General features: G+C 34.5%; 2 protein-coding genes across 2 annotated transcripts in view; both read left to right on the top strand.

Moving 5' to 3' along the window:
• Positions 1-7,201, top strand: part of LOC149775609 (uncharacterized) — a 31,731-nt gene extending 24,530 nt beyond the window's left edge. Inside the window, exon 4 of the mRNA XM_089943144.1 lies at positions 1,164-7,201. Coding sequence (XP_089799270.1) covers positions 1,164-3,224 — 2,061 coding nt within the window. The 3' untranslated portion in view covers positions 3,225-7,201. The remainder of the gene's footprint in view (positions 1-1,163) is intronic.
• Positions 1-13,301, top strand: part of LOC149775608 (uncharacterized) — a 222,246-nt gene that overhangs the window by 83,024 nt on the left and 125,921 nt on the right. The gene's annotated exons all lie outside the window — the stretch shown is intronic.

Raw genomic sequence — 13,301 nt, 5'->3', positions numbered from 1 at the left:
GTAAACAATATTAAGCTGAACCTGCCGAAATTTATGACAAATAATGCGTTTTATCATTTACCTTGTGATGATATCCTATGTTTGCACATTTGACACACTAGGCTGATAGTCATATTGCAAGGTGGTGAGGGGTAACCATAGACGTACAAGACTTTCTCATCACTATCATACAATAATGTTCTGTCCATTACGTACACTTTTTGGTCGTCTGCATGTCTGAATCCTGATAAAAGGCTGAGTAATAAATGAACAAGAAATGGCAAAAAGTAAATTTGTCTGAACAGCACTGGATTTTGAGTTTACCTTGCTGCAGAATCGGTAGTTGAAGTGGATTTAATTGAAAGTAACATATTTTTGATTCTTTGGCAGTTCAGAATATCTTTTTAGCAGCATAACAAGTCCAAGTTAGATTTTCTTAAATTCAGTTTCTTAATCACGGAAATTTGCAATAAAAAAGCCAAAGGATAAACACGTTGAAACGATGCGTTAGTTTCTCGTAATTAGTAACGTTACTCATTGTACTTGGGTGGCTTATAAATTTGTATATGCAACAGAAAATTTGGTCTGCATCTCAGAACGCAAAGAATGTTGACGTTGATTAAATGATAATATGACATTTTTAATCTGAGTACACTTTATTCAATATTTATTTATTTATTTATTTATTTTTGTTTATTTAATACATATACCTTACATGAATTTGAGAGCATATGCTCTAAAATTCATGTAAAGTATAAGTATTGAATATTTAATGAAGTCGACATTCTCAGTTTGTATGTATCGTAACTTGTACCTTCCGCACAACCATTGATTGGAAGTAGCAAGAAAAATAAACACGCAGACCTGTTTCGGAAATCAACAGCTGATTTTAACAAACTAAAACATGTCTCTCAAAATAACAATTTCTTTATTATTGAAGTTTGTGATAAATGTTTACGTCTTGGAGTTTGCAGATCATTCCCAATATCAATCGCATATCGTCGTCCCTAGGTTAGATATAAAAATCTGGGTTATACAAGGATTATGATATGATAACCCATAAATCGCGTACCCTTAAATGTGACCTTCTTCTCCCAAATTCACCTAAAAGTTATATGGACACAATGCAATTTTAAAACTATATTCTTCATTATTTTCTTTTCAAAATTTAATATTTTTTGCAGATGGATGCTGATATACCCAACTATTTCATACCTGTTTCCCTTCTACTCTCCGACTATTTGCAAATAATTTGTCCAACAGAAGAGACAAGGCAGCGGCGAAGCGAAAACTGGGAATTCTTCGAGGCGCTGAGATCGATAACGGATAGATATACAAGGAACTGCAGCGCTATCCTCTCTGGAAGCCAAGCAGAAGGATCCACAACACCAGGTATGAAGTCGAACATAGATGTTGTTCTTGTTTGCAATCGATTCATGGTCACAAACACTGCACAGAAATGGGATGATCGGTGCCTACAGTGTAGTGTTTTGACAAGGGGTGCTCCTCCTGGATACGTACAGTTACAATGCGGAGAGAGAGATATATTTTATATGTGTACGCCAAGCAATGAAACACAGCTACCATTGATATCGCATAAAGAAGTAAATCAAATGTTCGACAAGAAGGATAACGAAAAACGTGTACGTGCGCTACTACAGGGTTCGTATGACAAGAAAGTGGATGTGAGTTCTGCGTTACAGATGAAGTTCAGGGAATTAGATTTATTCCACTTGCTGTCGCGTGAAAGACAGAATCCCAAGTTTCAACAGATTCTGGAAAGTGATGAAGCAAAAGATGATTTTGTGATTCTTGAATTCAAAGGCTCACCACTAAGTTATGACGAATCCTTAGAATGGAGGCTATGTTTTTCTATAACGGAAAGAAGGCTTGTGGATGCCTTTAACTCCGTTCAGATGAACTGCTACATTCTTTTAAAAATGGTGGTTAAATTTCTTATTAAACCTTATATGGAAGATGTTTTATCAAGTTATCATGTCAAATGTCTCATGTTTCACATGATAGAATCAACAAAGGAAGCCATGTGGCAACCCGAAAATCTCTTATTTTGTACGGATATGTGCTTAAAGATGTTGAGCAATTGGGTGATGATGGGATACTTCCCAGACTACTTCATTCCCACAAACAATTTGTTTCAGAAAAAAGTGTGTGGGCATGTAAGGCTTCAGTTGACTCAGCTGCTGCAACAGCTGCTTGCAGATAAAGGTCGATTTGTACTCAGAATTAAATGTGACCAGATTGGAGAGGTACTCGCACTTCAGTCAGTGGACCAAGGCATCATCGGCGAAGATTTTAGTACTTTTGGTCCCGAGTATTTTGCAATCATGACTTGCCTAGACCTTATCCAGACCTTCTTAACACAGTCCTATTGCGATCATCCATGTAAGCCGCTAAAGCAATTGCAATACGAATATGACCATGGGTCAACGTTTCTGAAGCAAGCTGTGTCTGTTTTGATTGGTGGCGTTTGCGGTAGGCTAGACGCAACAGATTACAAGGAACCACGTCAACGGAAAATCTGCCTGGAAACTACAAATAAATATTTTCTTGTATCCTTAATGATTGGACACAAATATGGCAATATAGCTAGTTCCCTTAAACTTGCTGCTATCAACTATATGTGTAAGAAACCAATGAAAGCAGTCCTAGTGTTACAGTCCGTTCAGGATACGTTGAACTTTTCCTTAGCCAAGACGTCTGTTCATCGGCATTACATCCTTTGGGGAACTGTAGAAATGTTGTTAAAAGGTGTCTCAATCAGGAATATTCTAACAAAACTCATAGCACATTCAGTTGTTTACCTAGACAAGGAGATTGAATATACCCCGAAGCCTTTGGTGTTGGAGATGCACCGATCTTTTGTCTGTTATGGATCCGGAGAACACGTTTGTTATGGTTGGGTTGTGGTGGATTCCAACATTTATGCACTGTTCCTCCTGCATCAGTGTTACAGTGCATTGAGAATGAATGTATACCAACAGCAGACCCTATTAAAGTTGATGAAAACTGTTGTCCAAGATAGTACTGTTCTGCATAGAGATACAGCTTGCAATCTCCTTGCCTACTGTCTAAGTAAGGAGGGCATAACTTTGGCAAGCTACCGATGTCTGCGTCATTCAATACTTCTTAATGGTAACAGTGACAGAGCAGCCAGTCGTGGAAACAATGCAGCCATGTGGCAACTTGCGTTTCTGTTTAATCAGGAAAAACGGAGCAAAATATAAATGACGTGAATTAGCAAAATTATTTAAAACACGAACACGCCTCTTTGTAACGACTAGTCTATCTGGATATATCAGCCTAATGCAGACATTATTCACAACGATACTGGGTTGTATTCGTCAACAGGAAATGTCTGCGGCCGTGTGAATGTACTAGATATCCAGTTATAGTACGGATAACATCATGAACACTGAATATGTCAACTTCATTTACTACTAGACTGTATCATCAGTTCGATTCAGATACTGAATAATTAAAATTATCAGAAATGTTCGCAGCTTTAGCATCTTTTAATCTATGCTCTACAAAGAGCTTCTTACCGAAATTTATTTCGTAAAATTGAATAATATATAATTCCAATGGAAATCGATTAATACGATCCGTTTATACAACGTGAGAATACTAGGAATAACCGTGGAATTGACATAGCAAGTATCGTGAAACTTAGAAAAGGATATTGATGAAAGATGATGAACGTGAGAATGGCGCATGTCCAGGTGAAGCAGTTTATGCAGGATTTGAATACAATGAGTAAACTTCTGAGAACAATATAGGCAAGAAGATATTGAGCAGAGATGTTTAACTAATGTACAGATTATTAAAAACAAATAGTTGTCAAACAATGTCTTCTAATGAACTAATGTAGAGATGTAAGGGTGAGTATTATTGTGATGCATATATGCCATGTATACAGAAGAAACTATCAATATGCATAATCGTAAGCATGCATAATAAAGCATAAAACATATACCTTTTTCTTTTGAGCGCAAACCATGACTTGTATCCTTTTAGACCCGGTGGAGCATAAGTCATCAACAACTCTCTGCTATATCAATTGGCTCTGTGTATCCATTTCTGTCTCTCACAGGTATTTCCGATTATATTTAAAATCCAATAATCCCTTTCCGTTGTTCATACGTTTACTCCCATCACTTTATCTTGCGGTTCCAACTAGTTTTTGCATGATTTAGTCTATTACAATGGTAAGCAAAGAGCAGAAACCTATTTTGCCTCCTTTTTCTACCATATGTGACAGGTGTCGGCATCAGTTTTTGCGGTATTCTATATAATTTCCCATACATTTCGATAAAGTCTGCACTATCGAGTGCTTTTTTACGAGTCAACGAGTGTGATGCACACTGATAATTCCATTCGCAAGATTGATCTACAATGATTCACAAGGAACTATATGATCTGTACATGATTTAGCTCGTCTCATACTTTTTTATACCTAGCTTTAACCTTTCAAAAATTAATATATTCAGTGCTGTTCAAGGTACTGATACCACTACTTCTCTGTAGTTTTGCAAGATCTTGGGTAGTTTCATAAGATATCCCTCCTTCCAACCACCGATCACTTTCTCGTCATTCCAAGTCATTCCAAAAGCTGGGAAAACTTTTATGTTTATGGTTAAGGTCTGCCTTAATCGCTTTTGTTTTGATACATGTAGGATCTGGTACTTTTCCATTCTTGAACTTCTGTATAATTGTATACTTCTTCATATTTTCACAAAATATATTTATTTGTATTCTGTTGTTCAGGTAAACAGTTAAAATAATTAGAAAATCAGTTATGTTTTACAAATGTTTGAATGTATTTCAAAGATGCTGACAACATAATAATATATGTGGAGACTAATTTAAAAAGAAAACAACTAAGTTTGTACTGAAGGTTTTTAAAAGTACTTTATTTTCTCCGTGCATAGTGGACCATGGGTCTGGATATCAGAGGTGAACGGAACTAAAATGCCGCCTGGGGCGGAGATCCAACATGCCGCCCTCTGCCGCTTATTTTATTTAGCGATACTCTGATCAAAGGTGGGGTCACCAAAGTTTCAAACTATTATCTTCATTTACCACCCTTTCCCTATCGCTCTTTTCCTTGTTTTTCTATTTCCTTTTTTCTCTTTTCCCTTTTTTGCCGCCCCTACAGAAGTGCCGCCCGGGACGATTGATCCCCATTCCCCTCTATTCGGTATGCCACTGTTGGGCATCATCTCAGCAGCACACCGTACAATATTTTTCAGTGTAATAAATACTCAAAATAAATATTTAAAATAACATACTAAATCGAAAGTATTTACTACAGTGCACGAGTTTTGATAGTAAAAATGGAACTTTATAATTAAAGATATATTTGAACTTTTGTATGCCTTTATTTCAGACGAATTTAATATTTTGTAAGAGCTATATCTGTTATTGAATTTATTTCCATATTTAAAATACACGATGCTAAATTTAACTAGTTGATACCTTTATTTACAGGAGGTATACTAAATAATACTTTATTCAAAATCAGGATAATTCTCGTATTTGTGTTTAAGAAAAATAACATTTTGTAGCACATGCAAATGGTAGTTTCCAAGATGCATCATAATTCTTGTAATGACAATAAGACTTGTTCTATATGTGTTCTGTGCACAATAACGTTTACATTTCTTATATGTGACAATCTATATTTGCTTTCTTGGCGTTGAGGTCAGCAAAAGGTATATTATGAAAGGATAATTCATGGAAAGACACACTAAATTTGCCTGCAACAACTATTTGTTTTAAAACGATATTCAGAATAAATCAATATAAACTAAGAGATGGATTAATAACTGATTATTGATATGAAGGTTCCATATTTCAAAATGGAATTTGCATATACGTTGCCAATAAGGCATGGGAACTTGTACATTGTAGCATTTTAGTGTAAATAAAAGCTTTTTTGTGATTTGGTTTTTGCTTGCCTGAGATTTTAATGACAGTATTTTTGCTGGTTAGTAAAATTGCTTTTGGTGACAAAGGACATCCCTGCATAATACCAGGTCCTAAATGAAAAGATTCTGCCATCCATCCACAATTTTTTTGCACTCTTCATCATTCCTTATCAACTTGTGACCCAGTAGTGATACTTCATCGAATTACTCTTTAGTCAGTTGGAATTAATGTTTCTTGGTTTATCAATATTTAAGTACTTATTAACGCTTTCTATCGATGTAATTATGGAACTGATACTTTAACATTTAATGTCTGTTTGTTAATTCCTTCGTTAAAATTGTGCAATCAATGCTATCTTCAGTTAGTGAGATTGTCCTTTCCCAATCATTTCCTTTTGTGTAGTAGTATAACGTTCTTCTTTCTTTGGCTAACAAATAAGTGACCTTTGTATAGTAGTGTAACGTTCTTTATTTGGCTAACAAATTTGTGACCTTGTTATATTTAAATACGTGGTACCTTATCGGGAAAATTTTATGCATCCTCTGCGAAGCACGTGATGCCACATTCTATAACCAACAGCTTAATAAACATACTTAGAATTGCTGGTTTGGTCATCTGGAGAGTTTACGTGTATTATTACTAAATGGACAGCGGGAAGTAATACAAATGGGCAACCACTTAAATATTTTCGGTAGCGGATGCACTGTATGCATTATTTATAATTCATACAGATTTCATTGATTTTTCACGATACATTCATTCAATCCACATGATAAATACTGCAAACACTACTCAAATATCATGCGAATATTGTTTCTCAGTTTAGTTACAAATTTATTATTTTTTCTCCCAATTATGTTTTTAAGAAGTTGACGTGAATACAGATAAAACATTTTGTCACCTTATAACTTAGATCGAGGTACGTAGTTGTGCAGTGTTTAGCAATTAGGAAAACAATGCGAAATTAATAAAATTATGCCCATAATGGCCGAAATGGCACAGAATGTTTGAAATCAAAACAAAGCTTCAAGTCACATGAACACATTTCGGATTAGTACAACTAAAAGCAATAATAAACGAACTTGAAAAGTGTGGGGCCAGCTATTATATGCTTGTGAGAAAAAATATTTTTTCCATCTTGCAGCAGTTAATTTCTCCATACATCCATCATATCATTATCTTTTTCACTTAAGCAGAAATGCCTACTATGCAAATATAGTTTCAAAATGTGTATCTGCGGTATATACTATTGTATTCGATGCGCAATTAAAGATAATCCCCAATTTTGTAGCTTGTTATTTTATCTAAGTGTAATTGCTTTTTCTCCTTCATACTACTCCCCCCCCATGGCACCATTCCGTAGGCATAAGCTGAACACATCATATCTATCAATAATGCCCTGTAGATCGTCCTAAATTGCAAAGGCCACGTGTTTGCCAAGGTTAATAAAATCAATCTCTAATTGTACTGATTGCTATTTAAATGTGGCTTCTTAATTTTCACGGCTTGAAATATATATCCCTTGGCAAAACTTCGATAACTGCATATACTCCAGACTGGAGATGGGAGAGTATTTGGCTTCAGATTTTTTCAATCTCTATCATTTCCTTTTTATTTTAACAAGTTTATATGTATTCTAAGGTAGTCGCTAATACTGTCACTGTATTCATTTTGATTAGTGTAGCAATGATCTTTGTTTCATCTTTCAGTTTATTACATTTTTGGAGCTTTAAGTTCGTACATGTTAACTATGACCAAATTCAACAGTAGATAATAAGAAAAGGACAATAATAATACGCGAAATTATCACAACTGAACTACATTGTGATTCTCAGTTCATAGTATAAGTGCACAATTCGTTTAACACAATCAACGTAAAACATCTGCAGTCAGAAAATTAGGTGCTAACAAAATAACGCCGAGAAATCTTGCTATGAAATATACCCATGACGATTTTGAACAATTACTAAGTAATTCTTTTACCGTTCCGTTAGTTGCTGCTCATTTTGCTAGAGAGAAAACTTCGTGGAAAACAACTCGGTTAGATTTTCTTAAAGAAATACAGAGAAGTTGTGTCGAATATGGACACGGTGGATTATGGAATACTAAATGCGATTATAAATATGTTATTTCGTTTGATATTGTTGCATGCTTTCCGGGAAGTTTTCTTGAAATGGGAAAGTGTTCTAAGTATTTTGAGCGATTTGGACATCCCACACATAAGATGACCAGAGTATCGATAAGCGGAACATTGCCAGATTTTGATTTGACTGGATTTGCTTGTATCGATTCATTTAAGTTTGCTGAAAATCTTTATCCGATTTGTTTCATCTGGTTGGCAAACATTTTTCAGAACAATGTATGCAACAATATAATTATTAGGGTATATCAAGACGTAAAGATACTATTATTGTTAATAAGTAAAGCAATTATATCATATCGTCCGCAGAAAAAGTTTGGTTACCACAACAAAAGAAATATTCCGATGATGAAAATCCCGATATAACTGATTTTGAAAATGAAATCGCAAAAGATCATGACAGAAAAATGATAGGTAAATTCATCCAAGGAGGACCATATGATCATAAACGACATTGCGCAAGATTGATTATAGACGATGCTGAAATTTTTTTATAATTGCTGATACAACGAATAAAAATGCGTTTATAAGTCGAAGTAATTTATCAGACAGAACTAAATTAGGTACAATTGTGAATTCTATTGATGGTGAGTCACCGCAGTTTACTCATTTAAGATACGTTTAGATAAATCTATTATCGATGATAAGTAGATTTTCTGAGTTTGCTGTCAGGGTCGCTACAGATTCATTTTATATCAACAAGAATACAGTATGGCTAGAACAACTACATTTATGCATCATGGGGTGAATGGAGAATAAAACGTTGAAATTAAGAGCATTTATTACCCAAAAATCAAATGTCAAAATTGTCATCAGCACCATCTGTATTTGATCCTGGAGCCAGACATAAAACAGTTTATTTCAATGGGACTGGAGTTGTGGTAAAACAACACGTGTGATCGAATTATTCTTGAGCAGTTGTTCAGAAATAGTTGCATTAACACCTACACACAGACACGCAAGAGAAATGAGAGAAAGAAATATTAAATCATGCACTTATCATAAATTGTTTCTTTGGAAGGGAGATAAATGGACTCCTGAACGAATGGGAGAGAAATATATTCCAAGGATTATTGTTTGGGATGAAATATGCACCGTTTCATTACAAACGTTAAAAATATGTATTGATTGGTTATTGACAAAAAATACTGCTGTGATAATGTGCGGCGATCATGGTCAACCACCACCTTTTCTTGGATTGTCTCCAGATAAATGGCTGAGGAATTTTGTAGAGTATTATGAAGAAATAACTAATGATCATAGAGTGCTTGATCCAGAATTAAGAGAGGTTAAGAAATTAATCAAACTACAACCGAATAAAATTCAATGTGAAATAATGCGTGAAATAATTTCAGAAACTATTATTAATAATTTTTTGGAATTTATGGAGACAAAATGATTTGATAGTTGCAAGTAGAAAAATAGTTCGAGATACACTTCAACAACAATTATTTATGTTACAAAAATATAAAAAAATCAAATCTACCCGTACCATTGTGTTATCGACCAGCAGATACGCAAAGACAGAATATCGATGTTGATGTACTAGGATCGTCAGAAAAACAAAATCTTGTATTAAATGATATTGTTTTAGTTCCTGTCAATGTTGTTGAGAGCACGTTAATTATGGAAAAAAAACTCCACGGACGCTTTGATACGCAATGAGAAGGATTAACCATACCTGATACAAATGTTTGGATCGTCGATGATTGTATCGAATGGTCAAACTTAGTTTATCTCGCAGTGTCTCGAGTCAGAAGAATATCTTAGTTGCGGATGGTTATCATAGATGTCACAGAAAATAATAATCAAATTCAGGAAACTAACGACGATATAGTACGAAAATATTAGTTATAAAATCAGTTATAAACCAAAAAAAATAAGCGCGACTTTGATTGTGTGTCATCAAGAATTACTTGTAATTGCTCGCGTACTAATCCACGTTGAGGAGCAGTTGAATCTAGTCTGTAGATTGCAGGTCTACCCGTGGATCTTACCATGCTAGAAATTGTATGTGTTGCAATACAAATAGGATCAATCGCTCTTTTTTACGACCTTGAAGTTCACCGGGTTCATCTAAATATCGTACAGTAACATTACCTAATACTGGTTGTTTTGAAAAGTCATGTCATTGTATTGGTGTATGTTATTTTGTAATCGCATTAACGGGTTTCATGGCAGTTGTTAGAGTAATTTCATTATTTTAATCATTTATCACACTTGGTAATCTTACAACCCATTTGCGAAATCTCACATCTTTCTAAATTAATTCCTTTGCATATTGATATCCAAATAACCGCTCAGCAAGTGTTCGATTAAATTGTTCAATAATAGCCTGATCACGATGAATTGCAGTGTGTCCACGTCTAATTGTGACATTATGTTTTTTCATTAGAAATGATAATGCACCTAGGAATTCATTGCCAGGATCAACCTGTAGTAACTGTGGCCATCGTAAGGGTATTCGTTGATAAATTCATTCAAAAGCAGAAGAAACTTCAGTTTCTGTTTTAGTTGATAACGGCTCTGCTTCCTTATATCTACTTGCAACATCAACTACAGTCAACACGTGTTTGTTTGTCAATTGACGTCTAGCAATTTTAATAGTATCGTGTGGTAAAAATAAAATATCTGCTTGATGAACTTAATTAGGAGTGCTGACATCAAAATGTGCATGCTGAAATGTTTTAGGCGGTGGTAGGTACATTTGCCATATTGCCTGTCGTGCTAACCATTTTGCAGCAACAGAACGTGTAACATTTGCTGCATCATCAAGTTTACTAATCGCTGCTCTACCTTTCCAATATCTTCTTGGGCTATAGTAAAACGATTCCACGATTTTAATAATTGGATGATTAATTACCGGCTCCTAATACTAGTTTACTTTTCATCGCGGCCCTTATCAACCAATTAGCTAATGATTCTGTGAAAGATTTATTTTTTTATGGAATTTAACGAGTGAATCAACTTCACATCTGCAAAATGTCGCTGTTGCAGATTTTTACTTTTATAAGCTACATCATGAACATGATATGCTTGATCAATAGCATTTATTGGATACTCTCCAGGTCTTGGTTGATCTCGCTCGTCAAGTCGGATATCAAGTCTGGTTCCAGGACCACAATACTTATATCCAGGAAGGTGTTTTTTCTCCTGGGTATTTAGACCATGGAGTTCCTGGTAATGTTCCTAAAGAAGTAACGATATCACTACGAATTTTATTATTAGAAACAAATTTATATTTATTTGTACCACATTTTACACATTTACCTGTAAGTGCATACTTTTTATTTTTTGTTATTATTGTTCTTAATCCACTTGTAGATGTAAATTCTCTACATTGAACACATTATATATCAATTTTATTTATTATATTTCTACAACATGGATGTCATTAATTCTCAGCGACACGAAAACAAGAGCCAGTAAAACATATTTCAAAGTTACCGGATTATATCAGAATGATAATCATAGGTCCATCTGGGTCTGGTAAAACGCAATTATTACTTAATTTGATAATGAGATGGCTCAAATGGGACAAGTTATATTTAGTGGCTCCGTCAGTTGATGATCAGAGATGTTACTATGTACGTAAAGATCTTAATGAAAATACAAAGTTATTGAATGAAGATAGCAATGATATTATTAATTTTATTACAGTTATTAATGAAGCACCGTCCGTAGATGAATTAGACGGATTTATGAATAATTTATTTGTGTATGATGATGTTATGCTTGACAACCAAATAAATCCAGCAAGAATATATTCTCGTGGAATGCATAATAATAGAGATATTATCTATGTTACGCGGAGATATATACAAATACCTAAAGTGATCAGAGATAACTGTATATTTAGTTGTGTTTAATGGAGTTGATACACATACTCTGCGAAACATTCATCGGACTTGTTGTAGTGGGGATATGGACATGATTAGATTTAAAAACTTCTTTTCAAAAGCACAATCTACTCCAAACGGATCTATAACAATACATTTACATGATCCCAGAACAAGATATCATATAGGTCTTGATAACATATTTGGTTGATTTAATAATGCTTTAATTATAGGAGCAGAGAGGGTGCGACCTCAGTGAAACATCCGGCTGGTAAACGAAAACGCGCATACCTTTTACAAGCCACTAACGACAAAAATAAAGTAAGAAAATAAACTAACCCAATTAGAGAAACTCGCGGTACGTTAGAGCTTCGGTATGACGTTATTGACCTTATATTTTTCAATTTTCGTAGGAAGTGTTATTTTTCAAAAATGGATCTTACAGCATGTGGTCTGTTCACCCTCTCTGCTGCTACGAGTCAGGTATGTGTGTCCTATATGCAATCGGCACAATACCACCTCATGACTTATTCTATATGAGGGATATCACTCTCTATTGATAAATTGAATGTTCTGACACTTGTTTGTGGAGTTTCCATTCTCTATTCAGCCAGGAATGAAGAATAATTATATAATATTTGAAATCAGAATATGGAATCTTCCATTCGGAAATGGGCAGTTGCACGGCACCTTTGTCTGCTTTATCTGCCCTATCATTATCTTTCATACCTATGTGAATAGACAACTAATAGTACAGACTATTTTTGTCCCGATTGAATCATGTTCCTGCAAGATTTTGGATAGTACAGGCTTGCCCAAGTTTAACTTTTGCAAGAATTTCTGTTTGCAAAGATATACCGAATAGAGGATATTTTTCTCAATAAGCTCGAGATGCTACCTGAGGGGTTCGCACTTGTTTCCGGCTTTCGAACTGTATGAATGTAGGAGCGCATAGTCATGATTGGATGCTTTGATTTAATTGAACTTATTATGATGAACGAGAGGATTGTTGCAAAATACGTGATAAAATCCAATTGAGGAGGCTTTTATAACCACAATGGTGATTTGGCACACATAATTTTCCAATTGTTTGTTCCGTATATTTAATTTGTATTCTTTATTGGTTTTCTTAATGATTATTGTGTAAATGGTATATACATTTGTATAAGGTACCTGACCTTGTCGAAAATCAAATCCACGTTGAACCTGCCCAGTAACATTTATTTTGTAAACAAAATAATATATAGCTAATATTTTCCTATGATTGTGGATAAATTAGTCAGACAATTATTAAGTAAACATGTTTAATTTTTCTCTGGGTCTATGACTTTGAATTCCTCCATAAAAACCTGACCTACCTGATGTTTCGCATGTTCTTTATTATAATTTAGTAA

This window comes from Sinohyriopsis cumingii, chromosome 19 (assembly GCF_028554795.1).
Source record: "Sinohyriopsis cumingii isolate HCF-2022 chromosome 19, ASM2855479v2, whole genome shotgun sequence".
Lineage (NCBI taxonomy): Eukaryota > Metazoa > Mollusca > Bivalvia > Unionida > Unionidae > Sinohyriopsis > Sinohyriopsis cumingii.
Note: the sequence above shows the minus strand (reverse complement) of the source record. Positions and strands in the feature narration are given on the sequence as shown.